General features: G+C 38.4%; 1 protein-coding gene and 1 non-coding gene across 2 annotated transcripts in view; one reads left to right on the plus strand and one right to left on the minus strand.

The window, feature by feature from the left end:
- TAX1BP1 (Tax1 binding protein 1) overlaps positions 1-27,213 on the plus strand; it is an 89,342-nt gene extending 62,129 nt beyond the window's left edge. The window contains exons 15-18 of the mRNA XM_042968844.1: positions 14,560-14,743; positions 15,316-15,464; positions 25,392-25,474; positions 26,085-27,213. Of these exons, the coding sequence (XP_042824778.1) occupies positions 14,560-14,743; positions 15,316-15,464; positions 25,392-25,474; positions 26,085-26,286 (618 nt within the window). The 3' untranslated portion in view covers positions 26,287-27,213. The remainder of the gene's footprint in view (positions 1-14,559; positions 14,744-15,315; positions 15,465-25,391; positions 25,475-26,084) is intronic.
- Positions 1,978-2,085, minus strand: LOC122236834. Its single transcript, XR_006215081.1, has one exon. It is a non-coding gene; the product is annotated as a small nucleolar RNA U13 (small nucleolar RNA).
- Positions 27,214-27,454: the final 241 nt, after the last annotated feature.

A 27,454-nucleotide genomic window follows, 5' to 3' on the forward strand; every position in this document is an offset into this window, starting at 1 on the left:
GATATCCCCACCCTCTCCCTCTCCCCCCCCCCCCCCCCCCCCCGCCAACTCCTTGCCCCTCTCCCCCCCTCCTCGTCCCTCTCTCCTGCTTATGCGCTCTCGTGCACTCTAAAATATATATATAAAAAAAAAAATGACTAGTAGACAAGATATATAGTTATTTTAAAGGTAAGGTATTTGGTAGGTGTTTTCTTGAAAAGAAGTGACCTTTAAGGAAAAAACAAATGATAGTATTTATTGCCAGTGATAAAATTCAGGCTTTTAAGCAAAAACTAGAACTTTGGGTAACTTGTATCTGCTACCGTGAGCTTGATAATTCCCAGTGCTTACACACTTTTCTGATAAGATGGGCAGTAATATTAAGACTGATTTTTAAAAAGTGTTTAGTTAAATTGGCCAGCATTTGGAAGATCTACATGACTCAGTGAACCAATCAAGTTTCCCAAATGACCAATGATGATACTACAAAATCACCCATGATAAGGAGGTCATTCAGATCTTAGGGTTGAGTGGCGTTGCTGTGTGACAGTTGCAGAATTCTGACTTATCTTTTTTTTGTTGTTTTTAAAGTTTATTTATTTATTTATTTATTTATTTAGTGTGTGTGTGTGTGTGTGTGTGTGTGTGTGTGTGTGTGTGTGTGTGTGTGTAAGTGGGAGGAGGGGCAGAGGGAGAGAGAGAATCCCAAGCAGGTTCTGTATTGTCCGCACAGAGCCCAGTACGTGGCTTGATCCCATGAACTCTGAGATCATGACCTGAGTTAAAATCAAGAGTCGGATGCATAGCCAACTGAGCCACCCAGGCTCCCTGAATTCTGATTTTTCAAATCCATCATTTTCTGTTTGTCCCTTAGCATTCTATAAGGAAGAAGAAGAACCTTCAGGGTGTCACAGAGCTTCCCTACCCTCTCCAGGCATGGCACTGTCTTAGCACATTGGTGTGTTCACCAATTGGAATTGTTTAAGAATTTTAAATCTGGGGTTTGAATATAATAGCATGGTTAATTAAATCATTGGTCAGGTGATTTAACTCAGTCTCCATCTTCCCTCCTATCCCTGATGTAGAGGGGGGCTGTTAGTAAAATTTCTAACTCTCTGTAGTCACGTGCTTGGTCCTTCTGGTGGAACTGAGGGCTTCCCAGGAGTCACCTTGTTAGCATAAATTATATTAGTCTAAAGGGACTTACTATGAATGACAGAAGACATTGTTGCTATTCAGGAAATTCTAAGAGTTTTAGGAGATCTTTGCTAGGAACCAGGGACAAAGGCCAAGTACATTTTTGTATCTGTGTATGTGTATGAATATATTTTTAATTTATATTTAGGTGTCTTGTGTCCATCTGTCTATCTTCCTGACAGTCATGAGTATGAACTCTTTAGTCAGTGGATTGGAATTTGTTGCTCTTTGGTTTTGTTTTAAATATTTGTGTATTTTGAGGTGAGTGTGCAGAGGAAGAGGGAGAGACAACCTCGGGCAGGCTCCGCACTCAGTGTGGAGCCCAGCGTGAGTTGAGATCATGACCTGAGCTGAAATCAAGAGTTGGATGCTTAATGGACTGAGCCACCCTGGCACCCCTAGAATTTTTTTTTTTTTTAATGTTTGTTTATTTTTGTGAGAGAGAGACAGAGTGTGAGTAGGGGAGGGGCAGAGAGAGAGAGTGAAACATAGAATCTGAAGCAGGCTCCAGGCTCCAAGCTGTCAACACAGAACCCGACGCGGGACTTGAACTCACAAACCACAAGATCATGACCTGAGCCGAAGTCGGAAGCTTAACTGACTGAGCTACCCAGGTGCCCCGGGGACCCCTAGAATTTATTACTGTTCTTAATTTGATGTTTCTACAGTTCTAGATTTGGTCAATGGAAGCACTTTGAAACTGGTTTCCTGATATTCACCTGTATCAAAAGGGTGTTGTTGATTTTTTTGAGTACTTAATATCTTTCCAGCATTGCAAGATATTCTGGCTTATCTTGTACCCTTCTTCCTCCTGCCTTGCGGAGGTTGTAACAAGGTTTGAGGGAGGCACATGTCATACAACAATGGGAACAAACACCCAGTCATCACGCTTTTGAACTACAAAAGGATCTCATCGTGTACCCTTCTTAACTCATCTTTGGTTTGTCCGTTGTTGTGTTTGTTCTTTTTTAAAGTTTATTTAATTCGTTTTGAGAGAGAGATAGCATGAGTGGGGAGGGGCAGTAAGAGGGAGAGAGAGAATCCCAAGCAGGCTCCATGCTGCCAGTGCAGAGCCCGACATGGGGCTCAAACCCACGAAACTGTGAGATGATCACCTGAGCTGAAATCAAGAGTTGGACACTTAACTGCTGACCCACCCAGGCACCCCTGGAATTGTCCTTTTTTTTTTTTTTTTTTTTTTTGTAATAAGAACAGAGTTTTTGGCTTATTATTAGAGATGGTATTTAGAAACCAAAATATGGGCCCTCGGTGTGTCCATGATTCCTGGTGCTCATTGCCTCTAGATCTTTTCAGTGGACAGAACTAAGAAATGTTATTTTAGATATCATGAGTTGTGGTCCAACTCCACACAGTTCTTCTCCTTGCCTTCCTCATTTCCTATTTCTATGTCCCGTCTACCGTGAGAATTCTGGTGTCCAACAATACCAACACTTGTATGAATTTGCCAAGCCCAATAATCCACAAATATTACTATGAGACAGAAACCTATTAAGTAAGAATAGAATTTGAGGGGCATCTGGTGGCTCAGTTAGTTAAGCGTCCAACTCTTTTTTGACTCAGGTCATGATCTCAACAGTTTTGTGAGTTCAAGCCCCACATTGGGCTCTGCGCTGACCCTGTGGAGCCTGCTTGGGCCTCTCTCTGCCCTTACCCTGCTCGAGAGCGCTCTCTCTCTCCTCCTGCAAAATAAATAAACCTAGAAAAAAAAAAAAGAATTTGAGATTGAAGTTGTTTTTCCTGCCTCTTAACACTTCAGAGTATTATGTTGAAATAGTTTTTTCTTCTTCCTCCTCTCTCCCCTTCCTCTTTGCTTTTAGTGTGTGGGAACACAAAATGAAAAGTGGATTATAAAGATTCCTGCAAAGGGACACCTGGGTGACTTAGCATTGGCTCCTGATTTGGGCTCAGGTCATGATCTCACTGTTTGTGGGAGGGAGCATGGAGCCTGCTTGGTAGTCTCTCCCTTCCACTCTCTGCCCCTCCCCCATTTCCATGTGCTAGTGCTCGCTTTCTCTAAAAAAAAAAAAAATAAAAAAGATTGCTGCAAGTAAACAATTAAAGATAATTAAAACAATAGCACAAATGAAGAGTGAGAAAATGATTTTTTTTAAATTTCTGGTATGAGTTTTGGTCAAGTGTATTGCAAAGTTAAAACAATGATGCTCTAATCATGGGGCACCTGGGTGGCTCAGTCAGTTGAGTGTCTGACTCTTGATTTCTGCTCTGGTCATGATCCTAGGGTTGTGGAATTGAGCCCCGGGTCCAGCTCCTTACTGAATGTGGAGTCTGCCTGGGGTTTGTTCTCTCTCCCCTCTCCCTCCACCCCCCTCTCCCTTTCTCCCTTCCCCTTTCTCCCCCCTCCCTCCCTTCTTCCCTCTCCCTCCTCCCTCCCCTCTCCCTCCTCCCTCCCCTCTCCCTCCTCCCTCCCCTCTCCCTCCCTTCTCCCCCCTCCCTCCCTTCCTCTCTCTCTCCCTCTCTGTCTCTCTCTGTCTCCGTCTCTCTCTCTCTCTTCTTCCCTCTCTCCCCCCTCTCCCTCCCCTCTCCCTCCCCTCTCCCTCCCCTCTCTCTCCCCTCTCTCTCCCCTCTCTCTCCCCTCTCTCTCCCCTCTCTCTCCCCTCTCTCTCCCCCTTCTCTCCCCTCTCTCTCCCCCTTCTCTCCCCTCTCTCTCTCCCCCTTCTCTCCCCTCTCTCTCCCCCTTCTCTCCCCCCTCCCCCTCCCTCTCTCCTCCCCCTCCCCCCCTCCTCCCCCTCCCCCCTCCCCCTCCCTCTCTCCCCCCTCTCCTCCCCCTCCCCCCTCCCTCCGTCTCTCCCTCTCTCCCCCTCTCCCTCCCTCTCCCCCTCTCCCTCCCTCTCTCCCCCTCTCCCTCCCTCTCTCCCCCTCTCCCTCCCTCTCTCCCCCTCTCCCTCCCTCTCTTCCCCTCTCCCTCCTTCTCTCTCCCTCCCCCACCTCTCCCTCTACTCCTCCCCCTGCTCACTCTCTTTCTGTAAGATAAAAAATCAGTGATGCTGTAATCAGAGCTGACAAGAAGTTGGGAAGAGATGTATATATATTACAAATGCTTCAGACAACTTTGAGATACGGATTTACTTTCAGTATTGTGAATAAGAAACCCAGCTCTAAGTGTGTATTGTGCTTAGAGATATTTGCTAATGCTAGAGAGAAGCAGTCAAGATACTTTATATATTTTACAACTATAAAAAGACATTTTTATATGAAATATTTATATATGATACATACAAAAATTGTTTAGAATTTATAAAATGGTTATATTACCTACCTGACAATTAATATTTCTACATTAAAATGTGTTTGAGGGGCACCTGGGTGGCTCAGTCGGTTAAGCATCTGACTTCAGCTCAGGTCATGATCTCAACGGTCCGTAAGTTCGAACCCCGCATCGGGCTCTGTGCTGAGAGCTCAGAGCCTGGAGCCTGTTTCAGATTCTGTATCTCCCTCTCTCTGCCCCTTCCCCGCTCATGCCGTCTCTCTCTGTCTCTCAAAAATGAATAAACGTTAAAAAAAATTTAAAATAAATAAATAAATAAAATGTGTTTGAAGTTTTATATAGGATATAGTCCTGAATGATTATAACTGCTTGTATGTTTTATTATGATATAAATGGCTGAAATCATATAAAATAGTGCGGTATATTACAGTTACAATGCTAACAAATTTTCCCCAAACTTAATGGCTCAAAGCATTTGTTATTTCACAGCTTCTGTGAGTGAGGAGTTCGGGTGTGACTTAACTGCGTCTTCTGGCTTTAGACCTCTCACAAGCCTGCAGTTAGGTTGTCAGAGGGCTCAGTCATCTCATGGACGTAGATTTGTTTCCAAGCCCACTCAGGTGATGTCAGGATTCAGTTCCTTGGTGGTTATTAGTCCAAGGGCAGACACACTTCCTCTGCTGCCATCTTCCATGCGGTCACTCCTCTCCTGTACTCTTGACTCAGGTGAAAGGTTACTCAAAACACAGGGTAACCTTTAAAAATGTAAAGCTGATCACTTCCTTGCTTAAAGCTCCTTAATGGGCCTGTTGTGCACTTAAGATTAAACCTTCACATGTGATATTTTGTATGACTGGCCTCCATTTCTCTCTCTCTGTTCCCATCTTAAGCCACAGTGTCCTGTTTCACTATCCTCCATTGCAGAGTCTCTCTCAGTAGTTCTCAAACTTGAGCTTGTGTCAGAATCCCCCGTAGTGCCTGTCAAACCCTAGATTCCTGGGTTCCATTCCCAAAGTTTCTAATTCAGTAGGTTTGTAGTGGGGCTTGAGATTTGTGTTTCTAAGTTCCTGGTGCTGCTGCTCTGGGCACCACACTTTGAGAACTGTTCTAGTCACTCAGTCTGTACAATTCACCAATTGCCTTGTTTTCTCAGGGCCCGCATTCATGTCCTTTGTCAGGAATATTCTTGCCTACAATTCCTTATTATTTTGTTAGACTTTTTTTTTTTTTTTTAAGTTTAAACCTAAGAGGGGCCCTTGGGTGGCTCAGTCAGTTAAGCATCCAGCTTCAGCTCCGGTCATGGTCTCATGGTTTGGTTTGCGAGTTCAAGCCCTGCATTGGGCTTCGTGCTGAGAGTGTGGAGCCTGCTTGGCGTCCTGGCTCTTTCCTCTCTCTCTCTGTTCCTCCCCCACTCACACTTTCTCTCTCAGGATAAATAGGTAAACTTTTTAAAAAAGAGTTTAGGGGTGCCTGGGTGGCTCAGTCGATTAAGCATCCAGTTTCGGCTCAGGTCATGATCTCATGGTTCCTGGGTTCGAGCCCTGCATTGAGCTCCACACTGACAGTATGGAGCCTGCTTGGGATTCTCATTCATTCTCTCTCCCTCCCTCCCCCACTTGCACTTTCTCACTCTCTCAAAAATAAATACAAAAAAAAAAGTTTAAATACATGAGAATAGAGAGAATAATAGAATGAACTGTTGTACTCCTCACCCAACATCAGTAATTGTTATTTTATGGCTGTCTTATCTATGCAACCATAATTACCTTCCTTCTTCCCCAGTGATTTTTTTTCAACTATATTCCAGAATTCATATTACTTCCCTCTAAATATTTAAATATTCTTTTCTTGATTCATCCTTCAAGTCCCAGATTAACTGACTCGTCCTCAGTGAGGCCTTCTTTGACCTCCCACTCTGAAGTACATACCTTTATTGAATTCACACCTGGGACCTGTTACTTTTATTTCGTAGCATTTAACATAATTTGTAATTAATGTTTATTTCTGCCTCTGCTTAATTGTAAGATACATGAAGATAGGAAATGTCCATTTTATTCACCATTTGTAGCTCCTAGTACAGTGCCTGATACTTGAAGTTAAGTATTAGTTGAATTAATAAATTAATGGGGCAAACATAATTTATAGCTTTTGCTTATAAAAACATTTGGTGAAAGAAATGTACTGGAATCAGCAATTTTATTGTCAGTAAGTACCCTGCCCTGTCAGGGTGCAATAGAAGTAGGACAGTTTGGGGGCGCCTGGGTGGCTCAGTCGGTTAAGTGGCTGGCTTCGGCTCAGGTCATGATCTCGCGGTCCGTGAGTTCGAGCCCCGCGTCGGGCTCTGTGCTGACAGCTCAGAGCCTGGAGCCGGTTTCAGATTCTGTGTCTCCCTCCCTCTGACCCTTCCCTGTTCATGCTCTGTCTCTCCCTGTCTCAAAAATAAATAAAAACGTTAAAAAAAAAAAAAAAAAAGGACAGTTTGTTTTCTGCTTCTGGTCTCCCTGAGTTACTCCTGATTTTCTTGCTGGTGACACTGTAGTTTTATGTTACTTAAAAAGTCTGTATTTATAAGAATTTCTGTTTCCTATTTTAACAGCTTATTTAATGTTTATCTCCCCAGTGTTATCTCAGAACCATCAGAACCCCTACCCTAGTAGGGTACAAGGTTAGGACTAAGTCCCTTTTGTGTATCACTAAAACCTAGATCCACTAGAATGAACCAAGTGATTGTTGAGTGGATAAATGAAAAGTACTTACCACCATCTAACTATTTATTTTACATATTTTGTGTATTGTAGTTCTTCTTTGCCCTAGAGTATAAACTGCATATGAGCGGGAATTTTTGTCTGTTTTGGTTATTCCAGAATCCCTAGTGCCTACCACATAATACTCCCTAAATATTTATTGAACATGTGTGTGAATAAAAGAACTAACAGTATGAAGTAATAGCTCTCTTAAGATTAAAAACCCTACCAATTTAGGGATGCCTGACTGGCTCAATCGCTAGAGCATGTGACTCTTGATCTCAGGGTCGTGAGTTCAAGCCCCACATTGGGTGTGGAGTCTACTATAAATAAATAAACACATAAATAAATAAATCCCTACCAGTTTAACTTCATTTAGGAACTTAATAGCTTAAAATCTTATTTTCATGTCATTCAAAAACTATTTAATAGAATTATCATTTTCATATTTTCATACTATTTCAAATATTCTGCATAAATGCCTTAGTAGAAACATAAAGGGGGAGAGTAAAGAAAATAATAAGCAAAAGCAAAATGGCAAATAATGATTTAAAAGAAAGATTGTGGGAAATACAAATAAAAATTTTTTAAATTAAAAACCATTTCAGAATAGTTGTTAACATCAGATACCTGACTATTTATTTTTTCTGAATCATTTTGTGTTTCCAGACGGTTTGCTTCCTACCTGACAGTGGAAGAGTAGCATATATACTTAAAATTAACAGGAGATAGCTGTAATGAAATGTTATAATAATAGCATGATTAAATAATCATGACCCCACACAACTGGTCCTAGAAAAGTCGTAGACTACCATGTTTCCCTTTTTAGCTAAAACTTAGCGGCTATCTAGGAGTGATAAAAGGAGGTTATGAGAATTATATAATACCTTGAACAGCTTGTTCAGAGTTGTAATTCCGAACATTTAATGTCTTTCCTCCTCTTTGATTGGGTCAACATGTGGCATATAAGGGAAATATATTACTTCTCCTGTTTAACAGTTGGGAGTACCAGAGACCTCCTTAATTCGTTGGGTAATTTGTAAAACCAAGGCTACTGTGAGCCATTTTGGGGCCTTGAAGAAGAAAAAAAGATGTAGGCATTCTAGCAGAGGCAAACCAGCTAACCACACTTTTGTGCCTTAGAACTATAAAAGAGGATTCCTAACAAAATCTATTTGTTACATTGTGGAGGCTTTTATTTTAGGGGGATTCTAAGTCAGTCATTAACAGTTTTGCCCAGGTGACATAGCTGTATCCTGTCATGCATGTCTTTGAAGGTAGAGGAGGTCTTGGAGGAGTTCTGAGTTTTTGGCCATTTTTCTTTTTTTTTTTTTTTTGTACTTCTTTATTTTTGAGGGAGAGGGAGAGAGAGAGAGAATTCCAAACGGGCTCTGCACTGTCAACACAGAGCCCGACATGGGTCTCAAACTCCCGAACCGTGACAGCGTGACCTGAGCTGAAACCGAAAGACACTTAACCAACTGAGCCACCCAGGTGCCCCTTGACCATTTTTGTTCTAAGGGCCTTTTGATATAGTCTGGTGAAGTCTGTTTTCAGAAATAGTTTTAAGTGATTAAAGCAAAATATACAGAATCACAAAGGAATCAAATTCTAAGAAAGTTATCAAAATTTTCAGTTTATGATCTATGTGACAGGTAGTATATGTGCTTATTTCAAAATGTTAAGATTTAGCATGTCTAGTAATTACTAATTTCAAAGTAGTGAAATATAAAGGCTGTTTTGAGATGGCTGCAGTGACTGTAATATGAAGTGAATATATCTTTGATTCTGTAGGTGACAAAGGTATTGGAACCGTTCGCTACTGTGGTTTTTTGGCCTTCATAATCGAAGAAAATGCTAAATTTCAGTTAGAAGTTAGTGAAAAGATAACACATTTATTTTCCCCATCTAAATTGATTTATCTCCTGAATTCTAAACGTGGACCCTTTGGGGGGTGTTGTAAATGCAAATTTAAGAATCTTCTCTAAGTCAAGAGTTCAGTCTTCCAATTTACCAAACAGCCTACCTATAACTGTCTTGTTCATGTCCCTGTGTTCTCTTCACCCCACCTCCAGTTTCCCTCATGAGGAATCAAAGCTGCTTGTTACTGGACCTTTTCTTACCCTGCATCCTATTTGCAGGGGATTTATTGCATCTCTGATGGTAGAGGAGAGGGGTTAACTTAAGAGTGAACTCTTTATTGTGTTGGAATCTCTGAAGTTGCTTGACTATACCAATGAATGCATAAATCTCTTGTTGAAACCCTTGACTCCATATAATTTGCTTAAACTTTTGTAGCAGTTGACCCTGTCTAAACCTTTTACTCTTTCCTGTCCTTTTCCTCATTTCTTGAATCTTTTTGGAAATATTTTTTGGGGGTGCCTGGGCGGCTCAGTCGGTTAAGCATCTGACTCTTTATTTCGGCCATGGTTGTGCTTTCATTGTTTGTGAGTTAGAGCCCCGCGTCAGGTTCTGCACTGACAGCTCAGAGCCTTGAATCTCAATCCCTCCCTCCTTCTCCCCCACGTCTCCCCCCTCCACCCCCCTCTCTCCCTCTCCCCCCACCCCAGCTCTCTGCTCTTCACAGCTTGGTGTGCTCGCCTTCACACGCACGCATAGGTGCGTTCTCGCTCTCAAAAAATTTAAAAAAAAAATTTTTTTTTAATTTACTCTCACTTTTTCTCTACTCACGTTGCACTTTCACAATACTGAATTACGGTGGCAGCGCGTCTGGGGTTTTTTTGATTCATGGCAGGAGATGAGGGAACCTCTGTTGAGGTCCTGCTGTGTTCTAAACACTACTCATTTCTCAGTAGTCCTCCTAGGGCTGGAAAAGATAGATTCTTCAGGGTTATTAGTGCTGGAGAAGTCTGACTCCAGTCTGCCATATTATTTGTTTCTAATTTCTGCTTATTTATTTCTAATTTCAAGTATGCCTAGAATAGCTTTGCTAGAATAACCTTAGTAAGGACCATTTTACCATGTTATTACTGTTCAAGAACAGTTAGACCCATTGTAATAAACTGTATGACAAAGATTTGGCACATCTGGCCTTCACTTGACTTTTTAGCTACATATTTCTTGCTCTTAACATGCAACCTGTGCTCTAGCCACATCGTTCACTTAACCAATCCTGCAATATGCTTATTATTTCATGTATCTTCTATACTTTAAAAAAAATTTGTTTTTAACATTTATTTATTATTGAGAGACAGAGCATGAGCTGAGCATGGGAAGAGCAGAGAGGAGTAGACACAGAATCCAAAGCAGGCTGCAGGCTCTGAGCTATCAGCACCGAGCCTGACACGGGGCTCGAACTCATGAACTGCGAGATCATGACCTGAGCCGAAGTCGGATGCTCAGTCGACTGAGCCACCTAGGCACCCCTATGCTCTTTTCACAGGCTTAGGAGAACTTGTAATTGCTGTATCTCTTCTCATCTCTTCTCTGCTGTATCTCCTAAATTGACTTGAATTTTTCATGTTTACCAGTTTTTCTTTCTATGATAGTGACTTACTTTAAGAGTCTTATCTGTTTTCTCATAGGTGACATTTAGCAAAACCAGCTGAGTTTTGCTTTACAGATAAACTTTTCCACTCTTATATTCTATGTTAAAATTTCTGGTTGATTTTTTAAATGACTCTATTGATGTACAGTTTAATGAAACCCACCTATTTTAAGTGTAACTTGATGAATTTTGGTAAATATATATAGTCTTGTAATTACCACTGTATTCAAACTATAGAATGTTTCCATTGTACAGACTTCCTTCATGCTCATTTTTAGTCAGCTCCTTCAGTTATCCCCAGTCCCAGACTGTCACTGATCTGTCTTCTGCTACTGTATAGTTTTACCTTTTCTAGCATTTCATGTAAATGCAATCATGCAGAATTTATCCATTCACTAGTTAGACATTAATCCTTTTACCAGCTGATGGACATATGGATTATTTCTAATGTTTTGCTGTGAATAATGGTGCTGTGAACATTCTCATCTCTCTGTGGGCATGTGTTTTCATTTTTCTTGGGTAGATGCCTACAAATGAATTGCTCTCTCGTATGATGGATTTGTTTTTAAGAAACAGCCAAACTGTGGGGCGCCTGAGTGGCTCAGTCAGTTGAATGTCTGACTTCGGCCCAAGTCATGATCCTGTGCTTCATGAGCTCAGGCCCGTGTCAGGCTCTGTGCTGATAGCTCTGAGCCTGGAGCCTGCTTCGGATTCTGTGTCTCCCTCTCTCTCCACCCCTCCCCTCTTGCCCTCTGTCCCTCCCCTCTTGCCCTCTGTCTGTCTCCCTGTCTCCCCAAAATAAACAAACATTAAAAATTTTTTTTTTAAGAAACAGCCAAATTGTTTTTCAGAGTGGCTGTACCATTTTGCATTCCCACTGGCAGTGTGTGAGCATTTCAGTTGCTCTGTAGGCTCTTAGTACTTGGTATTATCAGATTTTAATTGTAGTCTTTTCTGGTGGGTATGTAGTATTAACTCATTATGGTTTAAGTTTTAATTTCCCTGATGATTAGTGGTGATGGGTATCTTTTCATGTGCTTATAGGCTATTCATACATACTTTTTTTTTTTTTTTTTTTTGAGCAAGAGCATGAGCAGGGAAGGGGCAGAGAGAAGAGGGGTGGGGGTGGGGGACAGAGGATCAACGTGGGCTCTGTGCTGATAGCAAAGAGCCCAATGCAGGACTTGAACTCTCAAACCATGAGATCATGGCCTGGGCCAGAGCCAGACGCTTAACCAACTGAGTCACCCAGGCGTCTCTTGATTCTTTTGTAAAGTGTTCATATCTTTTATCTATTTTTTCTATTGAGTTATCTTTATTGGTTGTATTTAGTTTTAAGAGTTCTTTATGTATTGTACATACAATTCCTTTGTCCTATATTTTGGAAATATTTTCTCCCAATATGTAGCTTTCTTTTTCACTTTTAAAAATACTATCCTTGAGGGGCTTCTCAGTGGCTCAGTCAGTTAGGTGTCAGACTTTGGCTCAAGTCATGATCTCATGGTCTGTGAGTTGGAGCCTTGCATCAGGATCTCTGCTGTTAGCAGAGCCCACTTCAGATCTTGGGTACCTTGCCCTGCCCCCATCTGCCCCTCCCTACCCCCCCCCAACTAAGCATTTAAGAAAAATATATATCTTTGAAGAGCTAAATCTTCTAATTTTGAAAATAGTTTAATTTAGCAGTATTTTTCTTAATGGTTCATGCTATTTGTGTCCTAACACATTTTTGCCTCATTCAAGGTTACAAAGAATTTTCTTTTATTTTCTTCTACTAGATTTATAGCATTAGCTCTTATGTTTAGATTTATGATCTATTTAAAGTTAATTGTTTTGTATGGTATGGTATATAATCAGAATTTGTCCATTCCAGTTCTTTTAAGCTTATGCTTAAAAAAGCCCATCCCTGTCCTTCATTGAATTACTTCTGCATCTTTGTTGAAATTGAACGGACTATGAATATGGGTATTTGGGGGGCTCTGTCCTTTATTGATTTATATCAGGGGTCAGCAAACTAACAAGCCAAATATGGCCCATGGCCTATTTTATAAATAAAGTTTTATTAGCATATGGCCATGCCCATTCACTTAGGTATTACCTCTAGCTGCAACGGTAAAGGCATATTTGAGTAGTTGTGACAGACTGTTTCTTACAAAGCTGAAAATGTCTATCAGGCCCTTTATGGGAAAAATTTGCCAGCCCCTAATCTGTATGTTTAGTCATATGCCAACATTGTAGTCTCCTGATTTTATAGCTTCTTATATCATAAATCTTGAAATCAGGCACAAGTCTTTGTGTTGTTTTTTTTTTTTAAATGGGCTATTTTAGCACCTTTGTATTTCAGTCTTTATTTTCGAATCAGCTTGTCAATTTATACAAAAGCCTGCTGGGATTTTGTTGGGATTGTATTGAATGTATATAGATCAATTTGGGAGGAGTTAATAGCATAAAAATGCTGTTTTCCAGTCCATGAATGTGGTATATTTCTTTCTGTTGAGGCTTTCTTTAGTATCTCTCAGTAAGTTTGTGGTTTTTAGTGTATAGGCCTTGCACATTTTTTTATTAATTTATATCGGAATATGTTAATATTATCTATTGATGCTACTATAAATGGTATCTTTAAAAACTTCATTTTTCAACTGTGTGTTGCTTATATATAGAAGTACAGTTGATTTTATGTATTGACCTTGTATACTGCAATCTTGCTAAATCCACTCATTCTCCTAGTTTTAGTAGATTCCTTAGGATTTTCTACATATGTAATCATATCTCCTATGAATAAAGATGATTTTACTTCTTCCATTCCAGTCTGCTTTAATCTTAATCTTGCCTGAATCCACTGTTTAGTATCTCTAGTATGATGTGGAGTAGAAGTGGTAAGAGCAGGTGGAATTATTTAGTTTTTCACCATTAAGGTTCACTGTAGGCACTTTGTTGTTCAGTCTGGCTATTTGAAATGTCTTTTTTCATATTAAGGAAGTTCCTCTTTATTTCTGGTTTGCTGAGATTTAAAATATATATATGTGAGACTGTTGAGTTTTGTAAAATGTTTTTTTTACATCTATTGAAATGATCATACGGGTTTTTTTTTTTTTCCATTAGTCTGTGAACATAGTGATTTACATTGATTTTTGGATGTTAAGCGAACTTTGTTTTCTTGTGATAAAACCCACTTGGTCATGTTTTTTTTAAATACCATATTTGATTTTTTTTTTTTTTTTTTTTTGAGAAAGTTGTGCACGCACATGAGCAGGGGAGGGACAGAGGGGGAGAGAAAGAGAATCTTAATCTCGAGCCTGACGTGGGGCTCGATCTCATGACTATGAGATAATGACCTAAGCTGAAATCAAGAGTCAGATGTTTAATCAACTGAGCCACCCAGGCACCCCATGTTTGATATTTTAATGAAGATTTTTGCATCAGTATTTATGAGGGATGGGGTCTGCAGTTTTCCTTAATGTCATTGTTTGGCTTTGGTATTAGAATAGTGCTGGCCTTATAAAGTAAGTTCAGAAGTGTTTTTTGAAAGAATTTATATGGGTTTGGTATTTTTTAAAAATAAGTTTCTTAAATGTTTGATAGAGTTTACTAGAGAAGCAGCCTGGTTTGTTTTTTGTTTTCTGACTTTTATTGACAGCTAACTTGTAAGAGCTGCCCAGTTTCCTCTTAGCTCAATAAAAAGAGTATCATCGTGGCACAAATTTGAAAATGCATTCGGCTTTTTTATTCTGCCTTCTGATGTTGGAAGGGACAATTATGCGTAGTTGAGAGCCACCTGTATTCTTTGAACATGATGGGGAAATAATTTTATTTTATTTTGACCAAATGTTTAATGCTGCCCCTAAAATATTTCATTGCTTATTCACCTTTGGTTTTGTTAATTTTAGGAACTTAAAATGAGTCTAGAAAATCAAGCAGAAAGGAAAACAGAAGGTCCGAATTCTCAGAGTCCTCGGAAGATCTCACAGCGTCTCAGTACATGCTCAGAGCAAAATGGTCATGTTGCTGCAGTGCCAAATGTACAGCCAGTTCTGCAATATGGTAATCCTTATGCAACACAGGAAACCAGAGGTTATTGAAATATTTTTGGCTTTGGGTTAACTGAATATGAAGTTTTTTGGTTTGTATCTTCCTGAGATTAGAGAACTATTAGTACAGTTAGCTGTAATAGAAATCTTATTTATTTATTTATCTGTTTATTCATTTTAAAGCTATCTCTAGACCGAGATTCTTTTAAAGTTTATTTATTTTTGAGACAGAGCACCAGCAGGGGAGGGACAGAGAAGGAGACACAGAGTATGAAGCAGGCTCTAGGCTCTGAGCTGTCAGCACAGAGTCCAACGTGGGGCTCGAACTCAGGAACCGCAAGATCATGATCTGAGCCACCCAGGCGCCCCAAAAACATTATCTTATAACCAGTAGTTTTAATGTTTAACTAGGGTTCATCTAGGAGTGCTGCAGCGTGAATGAGTAGTCTTTTTGCTTATTACATGTAGTTCTTATTTTAAAAAATCACTTGGGTTAAAAGACATCATTTTTGTGATGCCCTAAAATGGTTCTTATATCCTGTTCATCATAGCTATACACAAAGATTCTCATTTTAGTACCAAGTTTCATTCTACTCTTCCAAAATTTTATTTCAGATGGAGCAGATGGTGCTTTTTACCCCGATGAAATCCAGAGGCCACCTGTAAGAGTACCTTCTTGGGGAGTGGAAGATAATGTTGTCTGCAGCCAGCCTGCTCGAAACCTTAGTCGGCCGGATGGTTTAGAAGACCCTGAGGATAGTAAAGTAAATTGAATTTCCATTTTCTGAGCCTGTCCCTTTTATTTTTTGTTTCCTGTAGAGAGGTTTGTGGAAGAAGGGAGTGTGTGTGCTTGTGTATACATGTGATTGCTTACTTAATTTTTGGAAAAATCTGCTTTTATTTAAATTTGAAAAATCAACCATCAATATGCGTCAGACTTACACTTTAGGATTGATACTAAAGTAAAAGATTAAGTTCAGAGAATGGCCTCAGAATATCATAGCTATCAGTTTAATCTTTAAAAAATGTTTTTGAGATATAATTAACATATAATATTAGTTCAAGTATACAACATGATTCCATATTTATATATATTGCTAAATGATCACTACAACAAGTCTAGTTAACTTTCATTATCACACATAGTTACAAATTGTTTTCCCTTTTGTGATGAAAACCTTTAAGATGTGCTCTTGGCGGCTTTCAGATGTATGATACATTATTATTAGCTATAATCACAGATAGGTTAATCTTAACTATCACTTACTAAGTAATTTATTCTTTTGAATGTAGATGTACTAGGTTGGAAGAAGCAGTGTTAATGACAATATTATGCTTCAGTATGTGTCCTTTAATTTTAACATTTATGCCCCATTTTAAATTTTAAGATGGACTATATATAGCTAGAAAAAGAGCAATCTTTATATATATAAAATATTTAAAGTATTTTATATATATTAAAATATTTAAAATATTTTAAGTATACATTTAAAATATGTGTGTGTGTGTGTGTGTGTGTGTATATATATATAATTATATCACAATTTTCTCCTTCTGAGAAATAATTCTTTTAGACATCATCAGTATTTAATTTTTTAGCAACCCAATACTGATTATTGAATTAGTTTGTGTAGCATGTCATTTTTACTTTTACTTCATTGAAGAGATTTCTTCACTATTTAATAATAAATTCTTTTCCTCATAGCAGCTCTTTTTGGATTTCCTGTGCATTAAGATGAATTTAAAAGAAATGCTTTATTGTGCTCTTTGCAAGTACAGCAGTATCATGACCTGTTTCTCATTTAATCTAGTTTGCTGCATTTAATTGCTATTAACCTTTGCAGAAACTGATCAGTGTTCAGACAGGCATGATTTTAGCCTTAGTGCTCAACACCCATAATGGAGAAAAATGTATTTCTCCCGCCTGCCTTTTGGCCTTCTATGTCCATTACTGGGAATAATTAGGAAAACTGTCAGAACTTTTGTAGCCTATTTAAGGTCTAGAGTATTATCTTACTGCTTTTTCACACCTTTACTTCACATTTTGCATATTTAATCTGATCATTCTTGGCACAGATGTTACATGTGACAAGCCCTTCTCTTCCATAGTCATCTGCTTCAGTTTAATTAGGAGAATGTTCTTTCTGATCTGTGTGCTTTGCCCTCCTGCAAACCCATGAGAAGCAGTGTTAGAGTCTTGTGCTCATTTGCTGACATGCTTAGATTTGGTAATGAGATGGAAGGACTCTTAATAGGCAACACCTTGGGTAATTGTATTTTGCAATCAGAAGATTTTTCACTTTAGACAGAAACTAATTTTTATGTACATTTAGACTTTTCAGAAAATCTTGTCATTACAACAATCACTTGCAAGTAAAGTATTTTAATGAATAATTTTTAGAATATAGAAAGCAGATTTGAGTTGACCTATTCCTTTTCTGTGGTTCCCTGCCCGGGGAGTAATTAACAACCACAGGACCCTGGAGTCAGGGTTGAGTTTGCTTGTTCTCCAGCCTACCTCAGTCATAAACTTGCCATATCTCCTCCTCCCTTCTGTACCAGAAACTGGTCAGCTATAAGATCAAAAGCCTTTTGTGACTCCCTTTTCCCTAATAATTGTAGTAGCAATAACTATAGCATCATAATTATAATGGTGCTTGGCTGTTTAAATATATCAACTCATTTATTCTTCATAGCAGTCCTGTGAGGTAGGAACTATTATGATCTTTTCTTTTATAATGGAGGAAACCGAAAGAATAACAGGCTTGCTTCATCACACAGCTGGTTAAGGGTACAGTCAGATGAGGATTTGAACCTCATCAGTTTGGCTATAAGAGCTGTGGTCCTAATCACCTATCAAATAGACTAAACCAGAGGTTCATGGCATGACACCATATAGGCGAAAAGAAATACTGAACAATTTCCTAATGAATGTAGTAACTATTTGAAAAAAATAACGTATTCTGAATTGAAAGAAAAACTCATATATATTTTTTAAGCTTATTTATTTCTTTTGAGAGGGTGGGGGAGAGAGAGAATCCTTCTATGAGCATGGAGCCTGATGCAGGGCTCTGTCTCACAAGTGTGAGATCATGACCTGAAGTAAAATCAGGAGTCAGATGCTTAACTGACTGAACCACCCAGTCTCCCCGAAAAATGCATATTTTTATTTCACTTTTAAATAAGCACAGTTAGGGGCACCTGGGTGGTGCGGTTGGTTGAGAGACCGACTTCGGCTCAGGTCATGATCTCACGGTTTGTGGGTTTGAGCCCTGCGTCAGGCTCTGTGCTGACAGCTCAGAGCCTGGATCCTGCTTCCGATTCTGTATTTCCCCCTTTCTCTCTCTTCCACTCTCCTGCTCGTTCTCTCTCTCTCTCTGTCTCTCTCTCTCTCTCTCTCAAAAATAAGTAAACATTAAAAAAAAATAATAAAGCCTGTCTTTAAAAAAATAAATAAGCACAGTTATTAATGGGATATATGTGGTTGTTGACCACTGTACAACTGCTTAAACCTCAGAGTCAGATTGGACAAGCCACCTTCATTTCCTCATTCACATTGATTTTCACAAAGCACATGCTTTGTTTCATCAACTACCAAAAACCCACCTTCTTCTCAAAGATAAGGTATCACTGAAAGGAATGTAGCACTATCTAATGTTGAAATTGTGGGCTATCTTGAACTAGTTGTTCATGTAGTATCTGACAATTAACTTAGAAAATTAAAAATCTCCCACAGTACTCTGTGAATTTGATGTGGTGCCTTAGCAATAGAGGAACCATGTAAGCCCTTGCTACTAAGAAGTACAGTATGTGGACCAATAGTATTGATATCTCCTGGGAGTTTGGTAGAGATGCAGAATCTCCAGCTTCACTCTGTACCTAGTGAGACTCAGACTGGATTTAACAAAAATCCTTTCATGATCATATGCTCAGTAGAGTTTGAGTTGCATTGGTCTCAACATCCTAAGCCCATCATTCAAGACAGGAATACATTTTCTTCCTTTAACACACATCCTACTTTTCAGTTGTTTTCATGCCTTTGTTCACTAAACTCCTTGGACTGCCTTTATTCCTTTTCCTTCCCTCTGAAAGACTAAAGCCCACACATTCTATTGATGTGTGGTTTGCTTGCAGCTTTTCATAAGATTCCTTCACTGTGAATCCTTGAACTGAAGACAATTTTGTTGGTGAACATTTTTTTCCTGATGAGTGATTCTCAACAAGGGTCTGTGACTGAAATTATTAAAACTACATTTTGAAAGAATCAGGGCCTCTTTCCTGTCTGTCATGGTGCATTTGAGTTCTGGGTTGGTATTTGTCTTTTTTGGGTAAATACCTAATGTGTGATTACTGGATCATAGGGTGTTTCTATTTTTAATTTTTTGAGCAACCCCCATATTGTTTTCCACAGTTAGCTGCATCAATTTGTATGCCTACCAACAGTGCATGAGGATTCCTTTTTCTCCACATCCTCACCAACACTAGTTGTTTCTTGTGTTTTTGATTTTAGCCATTCTGACAGGTGTGGAAGTGATAGCTAATTATGTTTCTGATTTGCATTTCCCTGATGATGAGTGATGCTGAGCATCTTTTCATGTGTCTGTTGGCCACCTGAATGTGTTCTTTGGAGAAATGTTTGTCCGTGTTGGGAGAGAGAGAGTCAGAGGCAGGGCACGAGCAGGGGACGGCAGAGAGAGATGGAGACATAGAATCGGAAGCAGGCTCCAGGTTCCGAGCTGTCAGCACAGAGCCTGACATAGGGCCCGAATTCACAAACTGGGAGATCATGACCCAAGCCAAAGTCAGATGCCCAGCCAACTGAGCCACCCAGGTGCCCCTCTTCTGCTTGTTTTTTACTTGGATTATTTGTTTTTTTGGGTTGTATCAGCTCTTTATATATTTTGGATACTACCCTTCTCTCAGACATGTCATTTGCAAATTTCTCAGTAGGTTGCCTTTTAGTTTTTTTGTTTTGTTTTGTTTTGTTTTTTTTTTTTTAGAGTGCGAGCAGGGGAGAGAGGCAAAGGGAGAGAGAATGTTTTTTTAAGTCTACTAGAAATTTTTTTATGTTTGTTTATTTTTGTAGAGAGAGAGCAACAAAACATAAGCAGTGGGGGGCAGAGAGAGAGAGAGAGGGAGACATAGAATCCAAAGCAGGATCCAGGCTCTGAGCTGTCAGTCAGCACAAAGCCCAATGCAGGGCTTGAACTCCCAAACCGTGAGACCATGACCTGAGCCGAAGTTGGACGCTTAACCGACTGAGCCACCCCGGCACCCCTATTGGTAGTTTTGATTACCGGTTTAGTTTTATAGCTGGTTATCAGTCTGTTCAAAGTTTCTATTTTTTCTCATTTTAGTTTGGGTAGGTTATGTGTTTCTAGGAATTTATCCCTTTCTTCTAGGTTGTCCAATTTGTTGGCATGGAGTTTTTCATAATATTCTCTTAGAATTGCTTGTATTTCTGTGACACTGGTTGTTTCTCCTCTTTCATTTGTGATTTTGAGGTTTTTTTTTTTTTTTTTTTTGAGTCTGGCTAGAGGTTTATCAATTTTGTGGTTTTTAAAAATTTTTTTTTAATGTTTTTATTTATTTTTGAGACAGAGACAGAGTGTGAGTGGGTTAGGGGCAGAGAGAGAGGGAAACACAGAAGCAGAAGCAGGCTCCAGGCTCTGAGCTGTCAGCACAGGGCTCGAACTCATGAGCTGTGAGATCATGACCTGAGCCAAAGTCGGACGCTCAACCGACTGAGCCACCCAGGCGCCCCTATTTTATGTTCTTTTGAGAACCAGCTCCTGGTTTCATTGATCTGTTCCGTTTTTTTTTTTTTGTTTGTTTGTTTCTGTATCATTTATTTCTCTCTAATCTTTATTATTTTCTTCCTTCTGCTGGTTTCGGGTTTTTGTTTTTCTAGCTTATTTAGGTGTAAGGTTAGGTTGAGATTTTTCTTGCTTCTTGAGGCAGACCCATTATAAACTTCCTTGTTAGGACCACTTTTGCTGCATCCCAAAGATTTTGGACTGCTCTGTGGTCATTTTCATTTGTTCCCATGGAATTTTTAACTTCTTCTTTCATTTCTTGGTTGGCCCCCTTCATTGTTAGGAGCAGGTTATTTAACCTCTATGTATTCTCTTTCCTGATCTTTTCTTGTGTATTGTAGTCAGAAAGGATGCCTGGTGTGATTTCGTTCTTTTTTAATTTGTTGAGACCAATGTTTTGTGGCCTAATATGTGGTCTGCTCTGGAGAATATTCCGTGTGCACTTGAAAAGAATGTATGTTCTGCTGTTTCAGGATGGAATGTTCTGAATATTTAAATATTTATGTTTATATATGTTAAATCTATCTGGTCCAGTGTGGCATTCAAAGCCACTGTTAATTTTCTGTTTGGATAATCTGTCCATTGAGGTAAGCGAGGTGTTAAGGTCTTCTATTATTCCATTACTGATTAGTTAGTTCCTTTATGTTTGTTATGAACAGTTTTATGTATTTGGGTGCTCCTATATTGGGCGCATTTTTATGTCTTCTCGTTGGATTGTTGTCTCTATGAATTTGACTATTGATCCCTCATATAAGTAGAATCATGTAGAATTTGGTTTATTACTGGCTTTTTCACTTAGCATAATATCTTCAAGATGTATCCATTTTGTGATGTGTCAGAATTTCCTTTTTGAGGCTAAATAATACTCCATTTTGTTTATCCATTTATCCATTGATAAGACATTTGGGTTGTTGTCACTTTTTGGCTAATGTAAATAATGTTGCCATGACCGTAGGTGTACAAATCTGAGTTCCTTCTTCCAGTTCTTGTACATGTATACCCAGAAATGGAATTGCTGTATCAAAGGGTAATTTTACTTTTGTAATCATTTTGCATTTGAATTTTGAATTTAGTATGATTGCATATTGAATTTAGTATGATTAATCTTATTTTATTATGATTGTCCTCTTTTATTGTCCAAGAGATTAACCCCTCTTAATACTATTTCAGATATTCAAGCTGGTTATGTACTTTAATAAGAAAACAAAGAATTATACTGTTTTTATTTTATTCTATGTTTTGAGTTACTTTTTATGTTTTAGTAATCTGTACATCCAACACGGGGCTCGAACTCACGACCCCACAATCAAGAATTGTATGCCAATCGAGCCAGCTAGGTGCCCCAAGAATTTTTTTTTATTATTTATTGTTGTTTTTAATGTATGTTTATTTTGAGAGAGAGCATGGGGAAGGGGCAGAGAGAGAATCCCAAGCAGACTCCTTGCTCTGCAGAGCCTGGCATGGGGCTCGATCTCATAATTGTGAGATCATGACCTGAGCTGAAATCAAGAGTTGCATGCTTAGCCAACTGAGCTACCCAGGTGTCCCCACTAAGAATTTTTTTATAGGCTAGATTTTGAGTTGGGAATCTCATGAGAAGATTTTGAGTTTCATATGGAGCTTCAGTTTACTGTAGCTTGTTTACTTTGTTTTGTTACAGAAATAGTATTGTCATGGTGAGTCTAAAGGCAGGTGAACAATGTAAAGTGGTTTAGATGTTTCTGGAGATTAAAATGCTGTGAAAAATGTTTTTAATTATTTGCAGTTTTTCATAAATCTCTCTCAGTTTGGTATTCCCAATAAAATTTGCTTACGAGATTATTTTGGCAGTTTAGCTAACAGACTAGGTGCTGGTATTTTAATGCCTATTCACAAATTGTTTTTGCATTGACAATTTTCAGTACTAAACTGTTGATTATTTTAGCAGCTTGGGGAAGGAATCTTTCTCAAATACGTGATTCTCTGCCTTCCTAAAGAATACCTAATCTAACCTTGACGATTCAAGTTTATTAATTGAAACATCAACATTAAACAGTGTTTTCATGTTCTGTTACTAAAGCTGTGTGATCCACTACTGAAATATTATTGGATGTTTTGAGTTGTCTGCTTTTCTTTTTACTGGTAGCCATTTTTTTGTTGTTGACAGTGGGCCTGCCTGAATAGCCTTACTTCCCAAACTAATTTGTTATATTTAATCTAGTATGGTTTTGGAAACTAATTAACCAGGCTTGATGAGTAAAATAGAATAAATGCATTTGTGAGTGAAAATGTCATTTTCCATGTCAGGATCATAAGACTTGGTATGAATTGGCTACTCAGAGAACTTAACCTATTTTCTGGTTTTGAATTACTGAGTAGGTGATTTTTCTTAGTTCATGAGCTCTTATGTCTCATTATAACATCTAGAATTCTACTCTTGAATCCCTTTCCCCTTTTATTAGGTAATAGGTGGTTAGAAGATACAGAATAATAGGGTTATCATTGCCAAATTACATACGGCTTTAGAAAGTATAAAGGTAAGAAAAAGTATGCGTTGCTTCGCACCCTTCTACCTGATGTTTAACGTGTCAGATTAGGTCGGTCTAAGTCTAGCACTTGAGCAACAGACTCTGTTGTTAGCTGGTTCATGGGAGCAGTAAATTGGTATAGGCTCTAAGTTATTCCAAAACAGGGAAAAAAGGTTATGAGATTTTTGGTTCCATTATATTTTTGATCCTTAGAAAGTTGAGTTTTATTATAAGTATCTGTCATCAAGAATTTTGATAGTGGAGCTTCAAGACCTTTCCTTTTTTCTTTTCCATTATTTTCTTAGATAGTATTTGAAAATATGAGGTTTTATGCTTTTTTCCAAGATAATTGGGAAAATTGTGTTCATTATCATTTTATATGTACTTCTTTAAGCAGATTCATTGTTCAAATATTGCTGCTGGAAGCCCTAAATCTGGCAGCTAATGTGGCACAGAATTAAAATTTATTGTCCTAAATACTAGGGTTAGCAGATTCAACTACTGTATCATTTTACTGTACCTACAGATTTAAAAGCTGTCTAGATTTTAGTTACTTGAAGACTTAATATTCTTGAAGTATATTCCCCAATTTCTCAGTCCCTCATTAGGTTATATCTATTTTGTTTTTGTGCAGTGAGCAGTTTCCTCTTCACTGTGATCACCAGGGGATTGAAAAGCATGTGCAGACTCATTATGATCAGAATGTTTTAAATTTTGACTCCTTTTTATTGTGAGTTAGTAATACAGTTTAGCAGTTAAAGAAAAAATCACCTCAAATAGGCCACTATGGAGACCACAGAGTATCACTTCCATGCACCCTCTACTACACTTTTCTGACCAAGAGCTACTTTGAGTTTGGGTCAAGGTCGATCTTCAGCTTATCAGTAAATGTAACCTCTTTTAATCTTACTGAAGATTAAAACTTGTTTTTCTGTGTTGGTATCTATTTCCTAGTTTGAAAACTTTATGAATAAAGGAAACAGGGATTATCTTAATGTTACCACACTGAAAAAATATGTACATAGTGTAGTATTTAACAGGGAATCATATGTAAACAAAAATATTTTCTCATGTGACGAATATGAAAAAAAAAAAAAAAGATCTCCCTTACCCTTTCTTGGACTGTTTAGGAAGCAATAATCAGAGTGATAGCCAAGTAACCTCTCCTACCTCCCACTTCTGATAAAAGAACTCAGTTTGTCTTTTGTTTACTTAGAATTTCACACTATACACTTTGTTGGTACCTTTTCCCATGACAGACTTGATTGCTTAGCCCATTTGTAGTGACTCTGGAACAAGCATAACTACCCAGCAATATAAGGACTTTCATCAGTGCCTGGTATACCTGTTTATGTATTGTTCATGACATGAGAGCAGTCAACAGCTGCTCAGAGGAAGAAAGCACATGGGCACTTCATGGCGATGTGGTTGGCTTTTGATGTGACGTGAGTCTATATTTGGCTGTTGATGTAGCTCATACAGATCTCTAAAAAGTGACCACAGGGATGTGGGCATGGAAATCCAAGCCAGCATTTGCTTTGATTCAAACTCAGATTTATAGGTTTTTAGCAATTTTCCTTGGCAATCTGTCAGACACTTAATACTGAATTTCCTTCTTTCACAACAGAGTTATGAGGCCTGTAGTTTGGTACATTCTTTGCTTTATCATAGTTTTCCAGTTTGATTTGCCTGTGTGTATGTCCCCAAGAACATACACACGCAAAGTCGTATTTTACTAGTTTTCCTTGATAATTTCTGTGTATCATGTGATGGGATGTAGGTTACAAATTCATTGAATAATAGGAAACAATGCAATCTTAAAATTTTTATGAAAGTGGTGATCTAGTCTAGTGTATGGAACAATAAAAAGTCAAAAGATTACCTACACGTAATAGGTTTAAACAAGTTTATGGATCCGTACTTTATATACAGGTGTGGTACATTCTTCCAGAAAATACTGCTTCTATTTCAAGAAGACTTAGTCCATACTGAATGCTTTTAATGTTTATTTTGGGGGGGGGGGCGGGCACGGGCGAGGGGCAGAGAGAGAGAGAGACACAGAATCTGAACGGGCTCCAAGCTGTCAGCACAGAGCCCGACGCAGGGCTCGAACCCACAAACTGTGAGATCATGACCTAAGTTTGTGAGATCACGACCTAAGCTGAAGTTGGATGCTTAACCGACTGAGCTACCCAGGCGCCCCATGGTGAATGCTTTTAAAATTGACTTTTAAACCTTTATGTGAAAACTAATTGGTAACGGAAGTAAAATTTTAAAAAGTATAATCTTAGTTCCTTTGTACTGTGCTTGAATTAAAGAACATTCAGTTTCTCTCTTCTCAAAAATTGCAAAATTATGTTTTGCCTAGGAGGATGAACATGTGCCCACTGCTCCCGATCCTCCAAGTGAGCATTTACGTGGGCATGGAACAGGCTTCTGCTTTGATTCCAGGTAATTTTTCTTTTCCTTGTGTAGAGCTTGGATTATGTAGATGAGTGGTTCTCAAAGTATGGTCCCTAGAAACTTGTTAGAAATGTATATGATCGGGGCTGTACCTGGACCTTCTTAACCCAAAACTCTTGGTGTGGGTCCCAGGAGTATGTGTTTTAACATGCCTTCCTGGTGATTCGGATGCATGCAATCCTTTAAGAAGCAGTGCTCATGAATACTCGTAGTGGTCAAACTGAATGAATACTGTAGGCACATTATAAGTTCTGTGAATCTTTATAGTTTTACAAAAGGCATTTTCTGTTAAAAATTGAATTCTTGTCACTAAGCTTCATTTTACATAATGTGATTGCATTTTGGGGCTTTTAATGGAAAAGTTTTTGTCAGTCTAATTGTAAAACTCCATCGAGAGGCTTTAACAGTGGTTTACATAATTGTCAATAGCAAGCGTTTAGAAGCAGAGGTTTCTGGAGTAAGTGAAGACTTTCAAGGTAAGTTTAGTGTGAAATATCGGCTTCCGTAGATAAATATAACATCTATCCTGAAGATTATTGCTGTTTAGAAATTTTACTTTTTGGAAATAGTAATTCTTTCATTTTTCTGTTTCTTCAAGCTTTGATGTTCACAAGAAGTGTCCCCTCTGTGAATTAATGTTCCCTCCCAACTATGATCAGAGCAAATTTGAAGAACATGTTGAAAGTCACTGGAAGGTGTGCCCAATGTGCAGCGAGCAGTTCCCTCCTGACTATGACCAGCAGGGCTTTGAAAGGCACGTGCAGACCCATTTTGATCAGAATGTTTTAAATTTTGACTAGTTACTTTTTATTATGAGTTAGCAATATAGTTTAACAATTTAAAAAAATCACCTCCAATAGACCACTATGGAGACCACAAGGTATCCCTTCCATGTACCTTCTACCACACTTTTCTGAACAAGCGCTGCTTTGGAGTTTTGTGTTACTAGGGTCAATCTTCAGCTTATCAATAAATATCATTGTAACCCCTGTTAATCTTAGAGCTTAAGAAAACTTTTTCTGTGTTTGTATCTTTATTTATTCCCCAGTTTGCAGAACTATATGAATAAAGGAAATGGATTGTTTTAATGTTACCACACTGAATATATATGTGGAGTGTGTGACTTAGCATAATATTTACAAGTTTCTGTTGACCTTGTTGATTGAGCATGACTACTAAATATTATGTAATAAAAATAATTTATAAGTGTGGCAAAATAATTATTTGAATACAGAAACTTCCATAATTTAACCCATGAAAGGATTTTTTTTAACTTCCTTTAAAAATGGAGCTGCATGTAGAATCAGCTCACATGCTTGCAGTATAGCAAATACTTTTTGATATTTGAAATGTTTGCTTTAGGAATAGAAGGCATATTTTGCTAATTTTATGACCAAAACATTTTAGAATGACTTGAGTGATTATTTTTAAGCCATCTTGAAGTTGTATTTCTGTCTAATGGGAAAATGGAACAAATACACCAGTGCAGTTGTTTCATAACAACTGTTTCATAGAAAGGATCTACTAAACAGTGGTGGTTGTGGCATAAAATCACAGGAAGTGTATCCGTAACTTTTCCACATTTTCCTGATGGAGGAGAATTTTGAAAGAAGATTCTCAGTAAGTGATTGAAAATGTGATGTATAAATGCAAATCAATGTGTTCATTGTGTCTCTATGTAGTATTCTCATTAACATTAAAGAGGACACATTTTTGGAGATGTGTAATTTCATTGTCAAATTTATTTATGATAGCTTTTCATTAAGTGTAAACATCATTAACATTTTTTTTTTTTTTGGTCTGGGCTGTTAAGTTTCCCAACAGTGTTTCTCTTAAAATATGAATGGTAAGAATTTACTGTGATTTTGCTTCTTTTGTAGTTATCAAAATATTTAAGCTTAAGCAAGGTAGCTGGGATGTTAACCTTACAATCCGCGTGGTGACATTTCGGTGTGCTGTGTGTGAACT

Source organism: Panthera tigris, chromosome A2, assembly GCF_018350195.1.
Source record: "Panthera tigris isolate Pti1 chromosome A2, P.tigris_Pti1_mat1.1, whole genome shotgun sequence".
In the NCBI taxonomy this organism is placed as follows: Eukaryota; Metazoa; Chordata; class Mammalia; order Carnivora; family Felidae; genus Panthera; species Panthera tigris.